The 22135-nt window shown below is 48.5% G+C and overlaps 1 protein-coding gene across 3 annotated transcripts in view; it reads right to left on the bottom strand.

The window, feature by feature from the left end:
* Positions 1-18504: 18504 nt before the first annotated feature.
* SRGAP3 (SLIT-ROBO Rho GTPase activating protein 3) overlaps positions 18505-22135 on the bottom strand; it is a 434101-nt gene continuing 430470 nt past the window's right edge. For all 3 annotated transcript variants that reach the window (XM_049766260.1, XM_049766261.1, XM_049766259.1), the window contains one exon: positions 18505-19377. In XM_049766260.1, coding sequence (XP_049622217.1) covers positions 18964-19377 — 414 coding nt within the window. In that variant the 3' untranslated portion in view covers positions 18505-18963. The remainder of the gene's footprint in view (positions 19378-22135) is intronic.

Raw genomic sequence — 22135 nt, 5'->3', positions numbered from 1 at the left:
GTAGTCCAGCGCTGATGCCGAGAGTTGTAGTCCAGACGCAGTATGTACAGGGAACCTCCCTGCGAGCCGCTCCAATGACGTCAACATAATGCGACGCTCTCACGCCCCCACCAACCCGGAGCGGAGCATGCTGGGAATTGTAGTCTTTTGCCGCTGCCGGGAGTTGTAGTCCAGATGCAGTGGGAGGGGCAGCCAGTAGATTATGCGCAGCGCCAACTCTGTCCTTCACTGCTGCCGGGAGTTGTAGTCCAGGCGCCTTGTTTTGATTTCCTCCCCGCTTCTGCGCATGCGTCAGGTTCTGCTAGTCTTTCTAGGTCAGGGAAGGTGCAAATTTTCTTGGTCCAGTTGGGTAGGTATCCAGAAAAGACCAACAGGACGTTTGGATTTTATTTATATATTTATTTATTCATTCATTTATTTGTTTATTTATTTATTTATTTACAATAGCCAGACTCTGGAAACAACCAAGTTGCCCTTCCACAGAGCAATGGCTAAAGAAACTGTGGTCTACTCCAAAGATATACCCTAGGAACACAAAAACGAAATACAAAAATCCCTTCCTCACACCTATATATATTCATTACAGCACTATTTACAATAGCCAATCTTGGAAACAACCAATATGCTCTTCCACAGATGAATGGCTAAAGAAACTGTGGCTCATATACCCAATGGAATTTTATGCAGCCGTCAGGGAGAGATGAAGTCAGGAAATTCTCCTACATGTGGATGAACATGGAATCTATGGTGCTGAGTGAAATAAGTCAGAGAGAGAGAGAGATGGACGCAGAATAGTCTCACTCATCTAGAGTTTAAAACAAAAAGAAAAAGTAAAGACATTATTGTAATAATCCCAGAGACAATTAGAGTTAATGGCCCAAAGGACCGGCTCACAATATGCAGCTCACCACAAAGAGTGGTGAATGTCGAAAGGGAAATAACTACACTAACAACTAGCATGACTATGTTAATAAATGAGAGAAGTAGAATGCCTGTCTCAAGGGGGAGGAGAGAGATCAGGGCCATTGGTGGTGGGAATGTTGCACTGGTGAAGGGGGTGTTCTGTTTATGATTGAAACCCAACTACAATCATGCTTGTAATTATGTTGCTTAAATAAAGATTTTATTTTAAACAAAGAAAGAAAAAGAAAAGATTGACAGGAATCAAATCTTATGCAGGCCTTTGCCTCTCTCTGGTTGCTATAATGATCTGTCATCTCTGTGCAAAAAAAAAATAAAGGTCTCCCATTCTTTCATTCATTCTGTCCCACCCCATACAAGGGAGAGCTCTATGTGCTATTTATTATCAGTGAACACAAAAGCTTCTGTTCAAAAACCTGCATAGCGTTCCTCTGGCTCCCACAATGATTAGAGAACCAAATAGAACTTCTAATTTAAAATAGAAGCCTTTAAAAAAAATAAACTTTTGGATTAAAGTAAACTTTAGAGCTATGTTGTAAGGAAATGTTCTTTGTCTACATGCAGTTAATATAGCAGGCTGATTGTCGGGTGAGAGATGCATGGTAGGAAAGATCACTGAGGACTCAGAAGCCAGAGATTCAGTGAAGATAGGCAGAGGGGGTGAAGGCTTTTCTTCAGAGATAACGACAGCTACTTTGGGTGTTATTTCCAGATATCTTCCATGCAGAGCCAAGCACAAATAGGGTTTTCTTGCACAAATCAAGTATTGTATTAAGTGCATGCCTCTGTCCACTTGAGACTTGCCCTTCATCAAGGAAAATTTATCTCAGAGCTTCAAGGACCAGCTATGGCGCCGTGCTTGCTTTTTTTCAAGATGAAAGTCTAAATAGAGTCAGATAACAGATGAGAAGCATGAAGGCAGATTCCAGAGTTACTCTCCCACCACAAGTGAAATCAATATGCAAAATATACTCAGGCACTACAGAATCTTCGGTCCAAGATTCCAGACCTTCTAAGTGGTCAGATATTTTGCTAGAAGGCTGCTAGCAGCTCATTCGTGTACTCACCTAGGAACTGGATGAATTACTGACCTCACTCTACCCAGTCTGCAGGCTCAGTTCTGTCCTTGCCCACACCCCGTGTTGTGAATTCACCTGCAGAACTCTCTGCAACCTTTTTTCCAGATGTTTTATGCACCCCTTTACTGTACAGATGGGTTCTGAGGTGCTTATCATTGATGGCAGGACCTTGAGTTTCCCATAAAGCAGCCACAGGGATATCACTCTTGTCACCTAACAGATGACCATGATAAAGGCTCCACACTCTCTGCCTGTCTCCACTGAATCTCTGGCCTCTGAGTCCTCTTTCCCAGCCTATACCTTTCAGCAGACAATCACTATGCTATTACCTGCATTTAGACGAAGAACATTTGCTTACAACATAGCTGACATTTAACAGGTTTGTATAACATTCATTGTTCTATGGCCCTAGTTTAGACCTAGTCCAATCAAAGGAGGCAGGAGAAGTTCCCAGATGAGCTAAGGAAGGACAGAAACCAGCTATCTGTCAGTGGTCAGCATCATGGCAGGCCATTCTCTAAGATAATCTTCCCAATGATGCACATGGGCTATCCTCAGAAGAGACCCATGGAAAAAAAGAATTTCCCCATGATACACTTGAGAGCAGAGAAGCAAAGGGACTCAACAAGGGCAGCATAGTTTGTCCAGGGTCAAGTCCAACCTCTGAGACTTCCAGAGAAGCTCAGAGGGAAGTTGGTGGTTTGTCTCAACCAATCATAGATGGTCAAGCAATGGATCTCAGGCTGAGCCTGGGGGAGTGGAATGGACCAGCCCAGTTCTAGGTTCTGAGATAGGAGTGACTTTAATTGGTCCTGGGGTCCATCTTCTGGGAATCCTGCCTCCATTCTGGGCTATGCACTGTATGATGCATATTACGATTAATAGAATATTAATATTAAATAATCAATATATCAATTAGATATAATTAAGTATATCATATATGATTCTATATTGTAATTAATATAATAATAGCATACAGTAATTAACTCAAAACAAAGGTGTTCCCCCAACTTCTCCCTTCCTTAAACCTCTTTCTTTGGTATATAAAAGCCCACCTGGATAGTTGGATAGGTACTTCTCTCTCTTTCTCTCCCTTTCTCTCTTTCTCGTTCCCTCTCTCTCTCTCTTCCCTCTCCTGATGAATTGGGTATTGATTTTAATAAAGAAAGAGCAGTTTTTGGTTTAGCACACTCAGAGAGGACCCCAAGGCAATAAACAAACTGACACCTTGGCTCTCCCCTGACTGGGTTGGTTTATTAATTCTTTGCAACTGCCTTTCCTCAGACCCATCCAACTTCAGGGTATAAGTGTTGTGTGTGTGGGGGGGAGTGGTAATTTCACAATGTGTGATTTATTTTACACGCCACCAGCTGAACAAAATGAAGCACAGACTGCTTCATTGGAACCCATTCCATGCCTTTCATCGAACCCCACACCAGCAGGTCCAGAGAGCCCAGCTTGAAATCTCCCCATCCTGGCAGCCTTGAAATACAGTTCCAACTCTCCAAGCTACCACTAGCACAGACCTTCTTGTGTGAAACCCACAAAGAGAGTGTCCTTCCTTATCCAGGACCAGAAACAAATGTCCTATGTTTGCAGGGCGTCTGGCAAACTTCCCCTGGCATGGAGCCCCTCAGAGTGCCCTGGTGGCAGATCACACTCGGGTACCCCAGTGAACAAGTCTAGCTAAACCTTTGACAAGGTTCTTTAGTGTATGTATGTCCCAAATACAGTGCGTGACCTACTTAGAAAAAAAAAAAACTTGTCACTGCTTGTCTGAGATGCAAATTTAACTGTATTCTTTTGTGTCCCTGACACTTCTGCTCCTGGATGCATTTTCCTAGATAAGTGGGGGCATAGGGAGAGTGGGGACAGCTTGAACCTTTTACCCAGCATCCCTTTCCATTTCTTTCTTCTGAACCCCTCTCATTCTAGCCATGGGAGAAAGAGGGAGGTCGTGCTGAGTTCATCCTCACTTCTCCATCTTTGCCACCAGTTTATTGCTTCTCCCTATGACTCTGCCAAGCATTGGACCCCAAAGATAAATCCCTGGGAGGGGCCTGGAGCTAGACCATGATAAGGAGTCATATTAAGGACCTGAAAAGTGGCACGAAAGCCACAGATTGTGAGGTCATGAACTGCTCGGCAGGGTGATGAGTGAATGCTGTGTCTCAGCCAAGCTGACCATGTGCCAAGGCCAAGGCCAGCTGTGACATGAAGCCACATGAAATTCCATGGAATCCATGTCCATTGTGCACAATCTGTCTCTGTCTTCACATCTGTAAAAGGGATCCAGATGATAACAGGGTATATTCGCCTTGTCAGGATTTTTGTGAGAATGCAGGAAAGCAGCTAAATATGCCTGAGATATGTGTCTGTGTGACTTCCCCTGACCATGGGACAGCCATGTTGCCTCTGCATCTCAGGGGAATGTGTCTGACAAAGCTATTCAGGATGTAGAGGCTCAACCAGTAGGGCCACTGAGAAGATGCCAAAGGGGGTGACTGGCTGACCTCTGGGTCAGAAGAACTGGCAGAATGCATGGAGGGAGACATTTCTCACACCCAGAGTCTCCTGTGGGGTTCATTTTGGGCTAGAAGCCACAGTCTTTCCCCCCCCCCCCAGGAAAGTTGCTTTTTTTTCCCCTCAGTGCCTCAGTTTCCTCTTCCAGTGGTTGGGCCATTCCTTCCTGAATGACATAAGAGGATCCTGATATGCCCCATAGAATGAGTGATTTTTCAGTACCAGGATAATCTCAAGGCTGTGATGGTTGGTGATCACTGGCTTAAGCCACTAATCAGACCAGAGAACAGGCATCCAGGGCTCTTGTTTTGAAGCTAGCTGCTGAGTTTAAATCTCATCTCCCCATAGACCAGTGCACAGATCCATATGATCTGTGATCTGTGATCTCCAAACTGCCTCCCCAACAAGAATTTGGGGATGGCAAAAATCAGGCCATCCAGTGGAAAGTGCTTGGGACACTGGACATTTATCAAGCTCTAATCACCCCCATTTCCCCGCTGCTCAAAGAGGCAAATACAGCCCGGGGTCTTGCCAAAATCAGGGACACTACCCATTGAGTCTTCACATGCAACTTCTAGCCAGTCAGATTTACAAGGAGGGCCCCAGCCAGGGAGCCCCATCAAGGCAGAGCCAGCCCCAGAAAACAAGCTGCAACTTGCGGTGAGAGATCTTGTTTGAGTACCAAGGCATTGAAGAGGAAACACTCCCCCCCATTCTGTCTTTCTTCATTCTGATTTGAATAATAGTGAAGTCAAAACACAAGTCAGGTGCTATTTTCTTCTAATATTAAGTGCAGTCTTAATTGTCCTTATGTAGAAAAAGGTCTTGTAGGGATTGAGCAATATTAGATGAAGTTTCATGTGGTGGGTGAGTTATTTAAAAACATTTTAAAACTTGATTGAGTGATTGATTGAGTGATTGATTGATTGATTGATTGATTGACTGGTTGGTTGGTTGGTTGGTTGGTTGGTTGGTTTTGGGCCACACCCAGCTGTGCTCAGGGGTTACTCCTGGCTCTGCACTCAGAAATCTCCAATCGGAGGATGAGGGACCCTATTGGATGCCGGGAATCAAGCCAGGTCCCTCCTGGGTCAGCCGCATGCAAAGCAAACGCCCCACAGCTGTGTATCTCTCCAGACCCTTAAATTTTTTTTTAATTTTCTTCTTTCCTTTATCTTTCATCTCTTTAGTTTTTCTTTCAATTCTTTTAATAACTTTGCCTTTGTTCTTCCTGAAACAACTGTATTGTGATCAATTGTGTCAACTATGTGATGTATTTTCTTTAAATAAAAAAAATGTAAAAAATATTTTTCTAAGTAAAGCAAATTTGGAAAAACTGCCTTGTTACACCAGATAAATTTCAATCACCCCCAACGAACTTCCTTATTACACATGCTATCCTAAAATTGACCACATGGGGACAGTAGCGTCTCTCAGACGTGGGCTCAAGGATGGAGAAGGACCAGAGCCAACTCCAAGTGTGAATTATTTTAATTTATCTCATTCTAACCCTATCATGGCTGTTAGTGGGCACTGACTCCCCGAGGACCACAAGCTGGGCAGATCAGGGACCAAGAAGAAAACTGTATGCCATCTCTAAGCCCCTACTATAGAGTCTGGGGGCCAGAAAGAAACAGTCACCAGGAGGGTCTTGATGTTCGACCAGTGGAATGGGGGACAGAGGGATTGGCAGTACTCTGGGGGGGTGTAGCATGCCACATTTTTGAGAGGGAGAGGAAGATGAGAACCCAACTTGTCCTTGAGGAGCTGAAATACCACTCCCTGCTCATCATGTGACTGAAGAACTGGTCCCTAACTTCTAGTTCAAAATGGTTCCTTTCCATGCCAGAGGCACCTGCTATCTGTTCTGTGGTGGGTTCATGACCAGCTCGAAACTCAAAGTTAGGTTGCTTAAAGACAGTGTGAGGGAGAGTCCTACAGCTTTTCTGCTGTTTGAAGTGCTGGGAGATGACCACAGGGGAAGAGGAGAGATGGAAGCTGTGTGTGTAGGCAGAGTACCTGGATCCAGCCCTACCTGAATCCCCTGTCTGTCTCTATCAGCCAAGGCCTCTGAGCTCCACCTGGGCTGAATTCCAGGCACTAGCCCCAGAGGAAGACAAATCCCAGGGCTTTGTTGGATCTCTAGGGGGTCTGTAAGGGTAGGAACTGCTCTCTTTATGGGTCACTGGGAAGAAGCCAGACAATCTGGGATGGGTGGGGGAGGTCAGGGGCAGGAAGAAGATAAACCAGAGAGCTGGAGGTCATTAAACACTCACCTTGTGCTTTAAGATAAAAAAAAAAAAAAAAAAAAAAACCTTCCCCTCTCTTTAGGCAGTTTATTACTCTCTAGCCAGGGGTCTCAAACTCGGGGTCCGCAGGCCGCAAATGGCCCTCCTTACAACATTTTGTGGCCCTGCCCTAGAGGAATCTTTTTTTGTTTTGTTTTGTTTTAGTTGTTTGGGTCGCACCCACCAATGTTCAAGGCTTACTACTGACTTTGCACTCAAGGATCACACTGACTTTGCCTCCTGCGGCCCCTGGGTAAATTGAGTTTGAGACCCCTGCTAGACTCTGGAGATGGTGCCTGTCTCGCACTGTGGTTTTTTTTTGTTTTTGGTTTTTGGACCACACCCGGCGATGCTCAGGGTTACTCCTGGCTGTCTGCTCAGAAATAGCTCCTGGCAGGCACGGGAGACCATATGGGACACCGGGATTCGAACCAACCACCTTTGGTCCTGGATCGGCTGCTTGCAAGGCAAATGCCGCTGTGCTATCTCTCCAGGACCTCGCACTGTGGTTTAACCCTTGCTCAGCATTTGAGCCAACCCTGTTGAAAGTAGTTGATACTGAGAAAACAGATTTTTTATTGTTATTATTTAAGCCATGGAGATGGAATCCAGGCCTCAGACATGGGACATTTGCGCTCTACCATCAACTTCCAGCTTTTCCTTTTTAAATAAGATAGGGTTTTTTTGGGGGGGGGGGGCACACCTGGCAGCACTCGGGGGTTACTTCTTGCTCTGTGCTCAAAAATTGATCCTGGCAGGCTCCGGAACTATATGGGATGCCAAGGCATAGAACTGGAGTCAGCAGTGTGCAAGGTAAACATCCCACCCATGTGCTATCACTCTGGCTCATCATTATTTATCATCATTATTGATATGTGTTTAGAAATAAGGAGGAAAGAGAATGAGGTGGCACGCAAGTTTAATAAAGCATAGGGGGGACCTGGAGACTGGAGACATAGCATGGAGGTAGGGCATTCTCCTTGCATGCAGAAGGATGGTGGTTCAAATCCCGGCATCCTATATGCCACCCCCCACCCGAGCCTGCCAGGAGCCATTTCTGAGTGTAGAGCCAGGAGTAATCCCTGAGCGCTGCCGGGTGTGAGCCCCCTCCCCCCCCAAAAAAGCATAGGCAGGGCCAGATGATAGCACAGCAGAGAGGTTTGCCTTGCATTCAGCCAACCCAGGTTTGGTCCCAGCTTCCCCTATGGTTCCCAGGGCCCTGTAAGTAGTAATTCTTGAGCGCAGAGCCAGGAGTATCCCCTGAGCATTTCTGGGCATGCCCAAGTTCAGGAGAGAGAGAGAGAGAGAGAGAGAGAGAGAGAGAGAGAGAGAGAGAGAGAGAGAAATGAGACAAATGTTCAAGAGAGAAACCAGGCTTAAAGACTGAGCCATGTTGAAGCCCATTTTATTTATTTATTTATTTATTTATTTATTTATTTATTTATTTATTTATTTTGGTTTTTGGTCACACCCAGCAGCACTCAGGGGTTACTCCTGGCTCTGTGCTCAGAAATCGCTCCTGGCAGGCTCGGGGGACCATATGGGATGCAGGAATTTGAACCACCGTCCTTCTGCATGCAAGGTAAACACCCTACCTCCACGCCATCTCTCCAACCCCTTTTCAAGCCTTTTTAGTAGTGGAAACAAGCTCAAGTTTGCATGGTCTGAAATATGCCTCACAGAAGTATCAGAGACCTACCTGAGCCCCATGGCCCCCCCTCCTGCCCTGTCCTCCCCACAGGCAGTTTCCTGTGCCCGTAAAAGTGACCTGTGCCCCAACATCACCCTTGAAGTCCTCCAAAAGAGAAGGTGAGGATAGAGGGATGACCCAGACTATCTCTGCAGCTTCTGCTCCCAGAGCTAGAAGCAACATTTGGGGTAGAAACCAGGAGGTGAGTCCAAACTCCATAAAGGAAGTACCCTTGATCTGGTGCCACTGCCAGCTGGTTTCCAAGAGGCTGCTGGCCAATGCCTGCCCTCACTGCCACAGAGGACCTGAGGCTTAGAGAGAGGATGCCGCAGCCTTATGCCTCCTGCCCAGCCTTCCTCACCCTGCTAAGTGGGGGTCTTGTGAACTCAGCAAGAGAGATGCACCTTGGGGAGGCTTTGGTTAGTGCTGGTCCCCCTTTGCCCACTTAGCCATGAGGGCCCTTTGTGGGGGCAAGGGATTGGAGTATTGTGGGCCCAGAAATCTGGGGGCCTTGTCTCTTCATATCTTGTCACACCCTAGCACCATTGTGCCTCAGTTTTCCTGCCTGTCCAGTGAATGTCCACTTGCCCACTGGGGCAAAACCAGCAGATACCAGAAGCTTGAGGCTCTGGCAGCAAGGATGCAGGCAGGACAAGGCCATGGCTCTGGGAGTCCTTGCACAAAGGGAAGCACAGAAATGGAAGCAAAGATAAACAAATGAGACTACATTAAACTGAGAAGCTTCTACACGTCAAAGGAAACAGTGACTAGGATACAAAGACTGCCATGGAATGGGAGAAACTGTTTACCCAATGTTCAACTGATAAAAGGTTAATATCAAAGATACACAAGGCACTGGAAAAACTTAGCAAAGAATATTTAACATCATACAAAGAATGGAGAGAAAAATAAACAGACATTTCCTCAAGGAAGAAATATATATGGTCAAATGGCAAATGAAAATCTTATCCACATCACTAACCAGGGAAATGAAAATCAGAACAACAATGACATATCATGTCACATCATCTCATAGAGACTAGCACATCATAAAGAACAAGAACAACCAGTGCTGACATGGATTCAGGGTGAAAAAGACTCTCATTCAGTGCTTGTGGGAATGCAGACTAGTAAAGCCTCTTTAGAAAACAATATGGATAATCCAAAAAAAAGGAAGGAAAGGGAAGGGAAGAAAAGGGAAAGAAAGAAAAGAAAGAAAGAAAGAAAGAAAGAAAGAAAGAAAGAAAGAAAGAAAGAAAGAAAGAAAGAAAGAAAGAAAGAAAGAAAGAAAGAAAGAAAGAAAGAAAGAAAGAAAGAAAGAGAGAGAGAGAAAAAGGGAGAGAAAGAAAAAGAGAGAGAAAGAAAAAGAGAAAGAAATAAAGGAAGGAAGGAAGAAAGGAAGGAAGGAAGGAGAGAAAGAGAAAAGAAAGAAAGAAAGAAAGAAAGAAAGAAAGAAAGAAAAGAAGAAAGAAAGAAAGAAAGAAAAAGAAAGAAAGAAGAAAGAAGGAAGGAAGGAAGGAAGGAAGGAAGGAAGGAAGGAAGGAAGGAAGGAAGGAAAGAAGGAAGGAAGGAAGGAGAGAGAAAGAGAAAAGAAAGAGAGAAAGAGAAAAAAGAAAGAAAAAGAGAGAGAGAGAGAGAAAGAAAGAAAGAAAGAAAGAAAGAAAGAAAGAAGAAAGAAAAAGAAAGAAAGAAAAAAGAAAGAAGAAGGAAGGAAGGAAGGAAGGAGAGAGAAAGAGAAAAAAGAAAGAGAGAGAAAGAAAGAAAGAAGGAAGGAAGGAAAGAGAGAACGAGGAAAAAGAAAGAGAGGAAGAAAGAAAAAGAAAGAGAAGAAAGAGAAAGAAAGAAAGAGAGGAAGAAAGAAAAAGAAAGAAAGAGAAGAAAGAAAGAAGGAAGGAAGGAAGGAAGAAAAAGAAAAAAGAAGAAGAAGAAGAAGAAGAAGAAGAAGAAGAAGAAGAAGAAGAAGAAGAAGAAGAAGAAGAAGAAGGAGAAGGAGAAGGAGAAGGAGAAGGAGAAGGAGAAGGAAATTGAGCTTCTAAATGATCCAGTTATACCTAGGGTATAACCCTAGGAAATCAAAAACACAATGCAAAAAAGCTTGCTGTACTCCTATGTTCATGGTAGAACTATTCACAATAGCCAAAAATATGGAACCAACCCAGTGCCCTAGAATAGATGAGTGGCTAAAGAAACTGTGATATAACTACACAATGAAATACTATGCAGCTTTTATGGAAAATGAAGTCATGAAATTTGCTTACACACGGATGTAGATGAAGAGTATTATGCTAAGTGAAATGAGTCAGAGGGGGTGGAATAGACATAGAATGACTGAACTCATTTGTGGGATGTAAGGGGGGAAAAGATAGTATGGTAATAATATCCAAATATGATAAAGGAGGGACTAGTGCATGATCCGAAGTTTGCCACAAATAGTGGAGCAGTGCAGTTAGGACAGAGAAGGGACCACCATGACAATGACATTGAAATTGAACATTCTGGAAAAGAACTGGATGCTAAAAGGAGATAAAGTAATATGCATGGTATTCCTTCATTAACAGTAGGAAAAGGAAGAGAGACAAAGACAGAGAGAAAGAAGTAAAATGTCTGCCTCGAGACTGACAGGGGAGAGGATGGGAGAGAAACTGGGAACAATGGTGGTGGAAATTTTGCTCTGGTGAAGATTAGTGTGCATTGTACAATCAATCATGAACAACTTTGTAAACAAGGACTTTAAGCAAAAATAATTTAAAAAAAGAGCAAAGATGGCACAGCGGCGTTTGCCTTGCAAGCAGCCGATCCAGGACCAAAGGTGGTTGGTTTGAATCCCAGTGTCCCATATGGTCCCCCGTGCCTGCCAGGAGCTATTTCTGAGCAGACAGCCAGGAGTGACCCCTGAGCACCGCCGGGTGTGGCCCAAAAACCAAAGAGAGCAAAGAAAGGGTGGCATGGTGGTACAGGGGTGGAGCAGGGGGCAGAGATAGATGAGACATCTCAGGTGCTTGTCAAGGCCATGAAAACCACCAACATCTGGGTACCCTGAGTCCCAGAGGTTAGTCCCAAAATTTTTCTACTTCTCACTGCAGGCAGAACAGCAGGGACTGGGGTTCAGGGATTCCCTGTGTTTCAAAGGGAAGAGCAGGGTCATGTGTCTTCTGGTGCTGGCAGGATCCTGGGAGGAAGCAATTTCTGCAATACCCAGCCAACCTGTGCACTTGCCCAAGACACTCGGAGCCCAATCCCAGGCCTTGTGGCCGTGTGTGTGTGTGTGTGTGTGTGTGTGTGTGTGTGTGTGTGTGTGTGTGTGTGTTTAGTGTCTGGCCCACTCCTGGTGCTGCTCAAGGCTGCTCTGGTGCAGTGTGGGGGATTTGAACCTGGCTTCCCCATGCAGAGCCCATTTCTTCTACCAGTTCACCCGCCCTTCATGACAAGCGCTCTTTAAAGTGGCCACTAGAAACACTTATTACTTATTATGGGTGGATGATGTGAGGGTGACTAGGACCACCTCTGGGCACCAGTGATCTCTTAAAATAGGCTTTGGGTGGCAGGGAAGGGACATCTTTTTTATTGTTTGGGGGCCACATCCAGCTGTATTCAGGGGTTATTCCTGGCTCTGCACTCAGGGATCACTCCTGGTGATGCTTGGGGACTATACGGGATGCAGGGGTCAAATCCGAGTTGGCCACATGGAAGGCAAACACTCTACTCACTATGCTATTTATTTATTTATTTATTTATTTATTTTGGTTTTGGTTTTTGGGCCACACCCGGAGGTGCTCAGGGGTCACTCCTGGCTGTCTGCTCAGAAATAGCTCCTGGCAGGCACGAGGGACCATATGGGACACCGGGATTCGAACCAACCACCTTTGGTCCTGGATCAGCTGCTTGCAAGGCAAACGCCGCTGTGCTATCTCTCCAGGCCCATTATGCTATTTATTACTCGGGCCCCTAGACACCCTTTTTAGACCTATCCTTATTTTATTTATGTATCTATTTATCTATTATTTATTTATTTTTGGTTTGGGGCCACACCCGGCAACACTCAGTGGTTAATCCTAGCTCTGCGCTCAGATATCGCTCCTGGCAGACTCGGGGGACCATCTTGAATGCTGGGATTCGAACCACCATTCTTCTGCATGCAAGGCAAATACCCTACCTCCATGCTATCTCTCCAGCCCCATTTTTAATTTTTAAGCAGCTTATTTATTTAATAATTAATTGGTTTTTGGACCTGGCGATGTTCAGGGGTTACTCCTGGCTCTGTGCTTAGAAATCACTCCTGGCAAGCTCAGGGGACCAAATGGGATGCCGGGATTTGAACTAGGTCTGTCCCGGGTTGGCTACATGCAAGGCAAATGCCCTACCACTGTGCTATCTCTCCGGCCCCTAGACTCATCTTTGATTGGATTACATGCCTCAGAGATCTCTATAGCCCATTTTCTGGAAGAATCCTTTGCTTGGTTGTGGCTGAAGAGAATTGATCAAGCTGAGGGGGTGCAGAATAGGGGGGTTCCTGGAGCAATTCTGGGCAATTGGGAGATACCAAGATCATTGAGTCTAAAGTCAACCCACAGAGCTGACAGCACCGCTGTTCAAGTTCCGTCCATGCCAAGCCAAACTGGAGCACCTCTGGGTGCGAACCACTTTGCTTCCAAAGTAGTTTGAGCTGGGCAGCTTGCAGTCCCAAAAGATCTGCCAGAGGGGCCAGAGAGATAGCATAAATGTAAGGCATTTGCCTTGCATGCAGAAGGTCTGTGGTTCGAATCCCGGCATCCCATATGGTCCCCCGAGCCTGCCAGGAGCGATTTCTGAGCGTAGAGCCAGGAGTGACCCCTGAGTGCTGTCAGGTGTGACCCAAAAACAAACAAACAAACAAAAATCTGCCAGAAAAGCAAAAAGAACTAAACCAGGGCCTTAGTGTGGTCAACACGCATTCAATCTCCAGTGTCCCATAAGGTTCTCCAAGCACTGTCAGGAGTGATTTATTTTACTTTTTATTTTTATTTTTTTTGGGGGGGGGGGTGCACACCGGGTGGCACTCAGCGGTTACTCCTGGCTCTGCACTCAGAAATCACTCCTGGCAGGCTCAGGGCACCATATGGGATGCCGGGATCGAACCCGCTTCTGTGGGTCAGCCACGTGTAAAGCCAATGCCCTTCCACTGTGCTACCACTGCCAGGAATAATTTCTGAGTGCAGAGCCAGGAGGCAAGCCTGGACACATTTGGAAGTGACCCTAAAAGAAACAAACAAACAAACAAGCTAACAAACAAAGCAAAACTGAGCTTTGGCTTTGCAGTTGGGAGGTTGAGACCTGCCTGTGAGACAGGGTCCGACACAGAGGGGTCCCTCTGTACAGTGAGATCGTTAGGAGTGTCCTGATAGGAGCTGGCCCCTTCCTGTCTGGGTTTCAGCAGTGAAGTGGGGCCAGGGAAGGGGGTGTCCCAGTGTCTTTCCAGCCGCCTGCCACTGTGGTATTTCTCTCGCCCCTGTGACCTTCTTTAACTATGCCAGTCAATGATAACCTCTATGCTTGTCACCTCTTCTGACTCAGTTTCCCTATGTGCAGAAGGGCTGTAGGGGTAACTGACCTTCCAGAATTGGTCTAAGAACAGTATGAAGGTCACAGGAAAAGGGTTTCTTCAAGGCTTGGGACAAGATTAAGCAGGATAGCCCACCTGAGGCAACCCCCAGAGGTGTGCTTTCCCCTCTGAGCAGGGGCTGGCAGCCCCTCATCATTGAAGGGATTTTATGGGGGGGGTCAAAGCTGTTCAGGGGTCCTCCTGGAGAGAAGAGGTGTTTGGCAGTGCCAACGGGCCACCAGGACCTCCCATGCACATGGCAAGAGTGTCAAGACCTGGACACAAGTTGCAGGCAGTGGCCCCATGGTCTCCCTCCAAATCCATGTGGGCCAGAGGACAAGCCATAGGCCAAGTGGACAGAAAGATGCCCCCCCCAGCCACCCCGTTCTCACACACCCAGTGCACAGGCCTGAGAAAAGTCGGAGGTCGAGCTCTTTTATTTCACAGGAGGCTCCACGACAAACCAGCAGGCACTGTCCATGTCCCCCAGAGGCTATGGCCAGGCGAGGGGGGGCAGGGGACACCGGGCACTGGACACAGGAGCCCTCACATGGGCGACCAGCAGTTTCCCGGGCAGCTCCAGCGTGTTCCTGACACGGTGGTGTTGGGGGGGGGGGCAGAGGGAAAGCAAAGGAAACAAAAAGAGACCAACCACTCAGGACTGAACCCCCCCTGGGCCAAGGCTGAGATTCCCCCTGGAGCCCTGCTGGCTATGAGACCTGCGCTTGTGGGGCTCAGATGGTGCGTGAGTAAAGGGTCACCTCCAAACCATCTCAGGTAGGCAGACCCCCTGTTCCTTCCACCTGCTCCTCTGGGCAGCTTGGGGCATGCGGAGGAGCTTGAGCTAGCTGCTGAGAAAGCCCCAAAGAACCAGGGCAGCCTTGACCAAGTGCCAGCATTATCTCTGCATAGCAGAAAAGCAGCTAAATCCCACCAGGCACCCCCTTTCTGCCTGCCCCAAGGCACACACACACACACACACACACACACACACACACACACACACACACACACACACACACCGGCAAGGTTCTGCCCTTTTCCCTTCGGGGGCTGTCCAGAGAAACAGTCGTAAGAGGAAACACATCTAGGTTGAAGTCAGGGACAGATATCCCAGGGTGAGAACCATAACACAGACCTGGGGTTCCCTCCGTGGGTACCTGCATCCGGCACCCCACCAGGATGTGCTGCACGCAGCCAAGCAGGTGAGAGAAGAGAGACCCAGCACACGAAGGGATGGCGGGTGTGTGGGAGGGAGGCTGTGGGGGACCCCCAGGGAGAAATCTGGGGTTTGTGAGGCAGGTTGCTCAGTCCTAGGGTCTCAGGGCTAAACGCAAAGACATCATGTCTCTCTCTAAGGCTGGTTTTCCCCAGCCTTGCACTTCCCTCTACTCCACTTAGTCCTGGCTTGAAAAGGCGCTTGGAGGTGAGAAATCATTAGCACAGAAAACAAGGCAAGGCAGGACCTCTAGCTCAGAGCAGCTCTTGGGGAAGGGAGAGGACAGGGGGGCCTGTCTGTGTTTGATCAGAGAAAGGTCTTCCGTGGCGCCTAGGCCCTGCCCCAACTCTAGGCCAGGAGTGAATTGTCTTTGGTCAGTTTTCGATGAACATCTTGCTGGTTCATTCCCAGAACAGACTGAACATGGTGACACAGAAAGACAAGAGGCTGGACCTCAGGGTCAGTCCAGGGTTAAGAAAATAAAGTGTTTTGTTAAAAGAAAAAGAGAAAAGAAAGAAAGAAGGAAGGAAAGAAAGGAAGGAAGAAAGAAAAGAAAGGAAGAAGGGAAGGAAGAAAAAGAAAACAAAGAGAAAAGAGAGAAAGAAGGAAAGAAACAAAGAAAAAAGAAGGAAAGAAGGAAAGAAAGGGAGGAAGGGAAGAAGGGAGGGAGGAGGGAAAGAAAGAAGAGATAGAAAGAAAAGAAAGAGGAAGGAAGGGAGGGAGGGAAGGAGGGAGGAAGGGAGGGAGGAAGAAAGAAGGAAGGAAGGAAAGGAAGGAAGGAAGGAAGGAAGGAAGAAAGAAAGAAAGAAAGGAAGGAAAGAAATAAAAGGAAGGAAGGAAGGGAGGGAGGGAAGGAAAGGAAGAAAGGAAGGAAGAAGAAAGGAAGAAAGGAAGGAAGGAAGTAGAAAGAAAGAAAGAAAGAAAGAAAGAAAGAAAAGAAAGAAGAAGAAAAGAAAGAAGGAAGGAAAAGAAAGAAAGAAAGAAAGAAAGAAAGAAAAAGAGAAAGAAAGAAAAAGAGAAAGAAAAGAAAATGCCCACAGTCAAGGAAGTGCTGGTGCAGCTTTGGGTGTGGTGAGGTGGGCAGGTAGAAACAGCACTGCCCCGTGGTCCGACCGAGGAGGATCTCCCTGGTTCCTGAGCCCCCTAACTCTCACGGCCCAGTCAGGGGCTCGGACTGGTTTTCACTCGTCTATCTACTAGGTGCGAAGACTTGGTGAGTGGCACGTGGACTGGAATTTAAGGGTACCCTTGAAAGAAAACGAGGTTCACATGTGAATAGTTACTCTCCAGCATTGAAGCAAGTACAGCGATATATAGTGGGTCAACATAGGCAGAGGGCAGGAGGTGCCAGTGCTGGGCCAGGGGTGTGTGGGGAGTGGGTGGGGGGGGGGCGGGCATGCAGAGCTGGGGGAAGAGCAGGGCAGGGCAGCACCCCTTTCCACACTGCCCTGCCCCATGGGGGTGGCTCAGAGTGGGGGGTTCTGGAGGACCATGAAGCTTCTCCAAGGGGGAACTTTTACTCAGCCAGGATGTGGTGCTAATGGCAGAGCCAAAGCTTGGCCAGAGGTGGGTGTGTATGTGTGCATAAAGAAAGGGCCAGCTGGTCAGTGTTGGGGTCCAGGTAGTGGATATGGCCACCCCATGCTTGCTTTCACACTTAGGGGGGGTGTCACAGCAGCGACAGTTGCAGGGTGTGTGGGAAACATCTGGAATACGGGCCGGGAGCATCTCTGGGCTCAAAATTATTCTGTTGTGTCTGGCCCACCCTTGGGCTGGACATGATGGATAGATGCTGGCTTCTCCCCTCTGCTGTGCAGTAGGGAGAGCTCCCAGCTCCTGGTTCTTTCCTTCCCAAAAACAGTGGGGTGACAAGGATTGGTTCTAAGCAAAACAAGACAAGTTTGCCCTGACCCCACTGGGCTCCCTTTTTCTCTATCTCTGTAGCCATTAGACCAAGTGTGAGGGGGTTTTGGAAGGTTCCTCTGGGTGTATAGTTACCTTTGAAAAGAGAACGAGGAGGCAGGAGAGGGCCAAACCCAACTGGGTCTGCCAGGAAGGAAGCATTCTCCTGCCTGGAGAGCTGTGCATAAAAGTGCCTGAAAGTTGAGGAACTGGAGGAAGAGCCCCACTTTTCCAAGGCCTGAGGAGGTTGGGAAGGGTGCTGGCTGGAAGAACTGTGGGGCCTTTGTACAGGAGAACCCCCTGCTTGCATGTGATAGCCTGGAGATACCCCCCAAGACTTGGGAGAAAGAAAGGTGTGGCACTGAAGGAAGGGAGGAAGGAACCTTGGCTCAATGGAAGGATGTCAAGGTCACACGGTCGGTCCCCTGAGAATCAGGCCCATCTGGCTCGGAAAAGGAAAGAGATCCCAAGAGGAACAGAGTTTAAAGGGTGCAGAAGACCCCCCCCACACACATTCACACACACACTTCTGGAGTGGCGCCCTGCTCCTGATTCAAGTGACCCACCCCATTTCCTGCAAAGTCGAGGCAGAGCAGGCATGGGGGTAGCGACTTCGCCTGCATTGAGTCCGCAGGAACCCCTGGACATCTGATCTGAATACTGGGGGCTCCTGCACTTCCCATGGAAGGTCACCCCCCTTAAAGGGCAGCATGGTGACTCTGAGGGCCGGGAAGTGGCTGGGACCTTCCTAGGCCGCTCGGTCCCAGGTCTGGCACAGAATAGAACGAGGAGACGAAGAGGTGGAAGGTTCTAGAAGAGGCAGCAGTTGAAGTTCTGCATGGAGCACAGAAGCGACCCCCAGAAGCCCCCTAGGTGCCAAGATATGCCCTGCCCCACACTACCTGCACCCTGGGCCATACAGTTGTGGGGCTCCCTGTCCCCTCTTCAAGCACAAATTGAGGTGACCCCCACTGGGTCACAGACCTCAGGTCTGTGCAGAAGAAGAGCCAGTGGCTAGGGTGGTCAGGATCTCTCTGGAAAGGGACATGGGGGTATCCCCCATTTCTTTCGGAGGTGGGCTGTCTGGGAAGGCCGGCGGGGTTTGCTGTTGCGTGGTTCTGCGGGGCATGGATCTATTGCTTCGCTCGCAGTGGCCATGACCGTGGGCCTCACCAGGCCACCCACAAGGAAAAGTCCCTGCAAATCCCACCGAGCCACTCAGTGGGGGGAGATAAGATGCCTGGTGGCGGGGTCTGAGGTAAATCTAAGTTTTGTAAAAAGAAAAAAAGGAGTTCCTATGTACATTTAAGTATGCGCGTATCCAGGTCTAATATATGTATAGAGATGCATAAATATATATATATATACACACACACACCTTACAGACACGCATGCGTGTGTACGCAGGACACACCGGCACCACATAGTCACGCGCACACACAACATGTGTCCCCACGCACACAACTTGTGCGTGCGCCCACTCCTGATGGAGAGAAGGTCGGCAGCAGCTATTTTTCCAGTGACCCCGCAGCCCTGCTGGCCAGATCCCAGAAAGCAGGGGTTGGGGGGGGTGGTGGCTGGGTAACCCCTCTGGAGTGGGAGACCCTTGGGGTTCACCTGGCTGACCCTGAGCTGTGAGGGGCACCGTGGACCCCAAGCTACACACAGCCCTGTGTCCACCACCCCCAGAGGCCCAGAGGAGGGCAGGGAGATGACCTGGGCACCCCCAGCCTAGGAGCAGGGCCTGCCACTGCCCCGGCCTGTCACATAGTGCCTGACTTGTCTGTGGTGCCACTGGGGAACATTTTCTCCGTGGGGGTCACGGCTGGACTGCCCACACCAGAGCTGCTGGAACTGCTGGAGCGATGTTGCACCGCAGGCTTCACAGGCCGCACCGGGGGTGGACGCAGCTGTGCCCCCGCCAGCCGGGCTGACAGCGCCGGCTTGAATGTAGTCATCATCTCAGTGGAAGAGCTGCTGCTGCGACGCATGGCGGCATCAGGGTCCCTAATGACTATGGTGTGCAGCGGGCTGCCTGGCTCTGAGCTGGCAGGGCCAGGAGGGTTCTTGAGTGGTTCCAGTGTGTCCAGCACCACATCGGGTGCTTGCTTGGCTGTGTTCTGCCTCTCCAGCTCACGTAGCTCATGCAATGCCGTGCTCATGGTCTTCTCGATGTCCTGGGGGACAGAGGGAACAGTCAGCCCAGTCTGGCCACACACACACACACACACACACACACACACAAACAGAATGACAGTAGGGTTCAGATGGAGGTGATGACCACTATCCAAAAGCTTTAACCAGGAGCTAAATGATGGCCCTCAGATCCTGGATTCGATACTTTTTACCCTGTGTGATGGTTGAGGGAAGGCACTTGCCTTTCTTGGCCCTGAGATCTTCCCCTAGAAAAGATGTATGATGACCATCACCCCCCATGCAGATGAATATAGAAAATGACATGGACCTTGTGATGTCCTAACAGGCCCCAGTGGACAGAGGTAATGATATGGGCTGACAATAACAGCCCCCAAAGCTCGTGCAAGGCTGCTGCCTGTATGCCTCAGCCAGGCTGGGAAGGTAGACAATTCCCTGCTCGCCTTTTACTGCAATGTTGGGTCCTGGGATATGAAGGGTCATGCCCAAGGATGCATGCCCCAAGAGAGCTCCATGGAGGCATCTACTGGAATGTTCACAGCAGAATATGAAACTGTTCCCTGCCTCTATTATTATAAATATCTAAGACATGGAAAAATAAAAAAAGAAAATAATCTGAGGCCTACCGCTATGGTACAGCGGTAGGGCGTTTGCCTTGCATGTGGCTGACCCAGACGGACCTCGGTTTGATCCCATCCCATCCCATATGGTCCCCCAAGCCAGGAGTGTCTTTTTCTGAGTGCATAGCCAGCAGTAGCTCCTGAGGGTCACTGGTTATGCCCCCCCCAAATCTGCCCATGTGGGCCCAGTAATGCTGTGATCATGCATGTGCAAATCTTCTGGTTGCAAAGAAAATTTCCAGCCTGTTGCACCATGAATCCCTCAATTCAAGTGGGGGTGCTAAACCAGAACTCAAGAACCCCGGGGAAAGCTCTTCTGCTACCTGCTGCTGTGAGCCATCACCATAGCTTCACCCACCTCTGCTCATTATCTGTGAAGGTGGATGAGCTCCTGACCTGCTGCCACTTAAGGCCAACAGTCAGTACCCCCCCCCCCAATGCAACCTTAGCAGAGTCCCTGGTCTCACCTACAGGTATTAGCAGAGTCCCTGTCCTTCAGGTAGGTGTGAAGGGGATAGGTAAACACATAACTGGGAGCTGTGCAATTCCTTAAACTCACAGCAGGAGGCGCTGTTCAGGTTCCTAAACTCACAGCAGGCGGTGCAATTCCTTAAATCCACAGCAGAGGGCGCTGTGGTGGTTCTTAAACCCACAGCAGGGTGCACAATGCAATTCCTTAAACCCCCAGCAGAGGGCGCTGTGCAGTTCCTTAAACTCACAGCAGGGGGCGCTGTGCAGGTCCTTAAACTGACAGCAGGGGCGCTGTGCAATTCTTTAAACTCACAGCAGGGGGCGCTGTGCAGGTTCTTAAATTCACAGCAGAGGATTCTGTGATGTCCACTGCAGAGGACAGGGTGCAAGTCCCTAAAAAAATACAGCAGAAGGCTCTGCAGCCTCTGGAAGATGCTCAGCTTCTGGAAGAGCTCTCAGCGGTGCCTGGGGAGTTGCAAGCTTTCCTTTTCTGGTCTCATCTCCTGTCTGCAAGGGGCTCTTTTCCTGCCACTTTCAGGGACCCCAGGCTCCTGCTTGCTTCATTGTCCTTGCACAGAAACTGGGGAGGGGGGCTGGCTAGTGGCTCATTGTCCCCCTAACTTCCCTGTGGCATTTTGTCCCTATCCCCAGATTAGCAGAGGGCATTTTGGAGTTTCTCTCCTAATATCTGCCAGCCAGGGGGAGAAGGAGTCTAATGGTCTCTGTTCTGCTCCCTATCTTATTCTCCATAACCCCTCTGCTGAAATCCAGACACAACTCTTGAGAGCTGAAAGGTAAAACGTTGATTAAAAGGGGGACCAGTGCCCCTGTTCCACCTATTACCCTGGCAAGGATGGGCACCAGAGAGACAGAAAGCTCAGGGCAAGCTCAGCAATGGTTTAGGCAAGAACCTTGCGTTAGTGTCCAGAGTGAGGGTGCAGCGGGGGTGCTGGGGTGGGAGCAAGGCCTCGGGTATGACCACTTCCAAGGAATGGCAAGTTCGCAAACAGAGGATCAATCTAAACCCAAAGGGACCTTTAGGGATCAAAGAATGAGGGTAACTTCATGATCTCTTTTGGGGTATCCCACACCACCAAGGACCCCTTGGAGATGCCTAATGTTGCACTGGTGAAGGTGAATGTTCTTTATATGATTGAAACCCAACTACAAGCATGTTTGTAATCAAGGTGTTTAAGTATATAAAAAATTTTAAAAATAAAACACCAAAGTAACTCTGGGGGTGTCCAGGACCCCCTTTGGGCTGCAGACACACCAGAGGGACAGCCAGCAAATTAAAAGTGTGAGTGGGCTCCACGGCATCCCTGGTGGTCATCAAGTTAGCTTTATTTATTTACTTGTTTATCTATTTGTTTGTTTATTTATTTATTGGTTTTTGGGCTACACTCAGTGACGCTCAGAGGCTATTCCCGGCTATGCATTCAGAAATTGTTCCTGATTTGGGGGACCATATGGGATGCCGGGGATTGAACCGAGGTCCATCCTGGGTCAGCCGCATGCAAGGCAAATGCCCTATCGCTACGCCACTGCTCCGGCTGCGCCACCGCTCCGGCCCCATAATGGACAGATCTTTCATTAAATGAAAACCAAACCTAGGAAGACTCAGACTATCCAGGGGGGGTCCTGTGGTACCTGAACCCAGAGCTAGGTGGGAATCTCAGCCACTGTGGGT

Source organism: Suncus etruscus, chromosome 20, assembly GCF_024139225.1.
Source record: "Suncus etruscus isolate mSunEtr1 chromosome 20, mSunEtr1.pri.cur, whole genome shotgun sequence".
Taxonomy (NCBI): Eukaryota; Metazoa; Chordata; class Mammalia; order Eulipotyphla; family Soricidae; genus Suncus; species Suncus etruscus.
The sequence above is the reverse complement of the archived record's forward strand: the minus strand, read 5'-3'. Positions and strand labels throughout refer to the sequence as shown.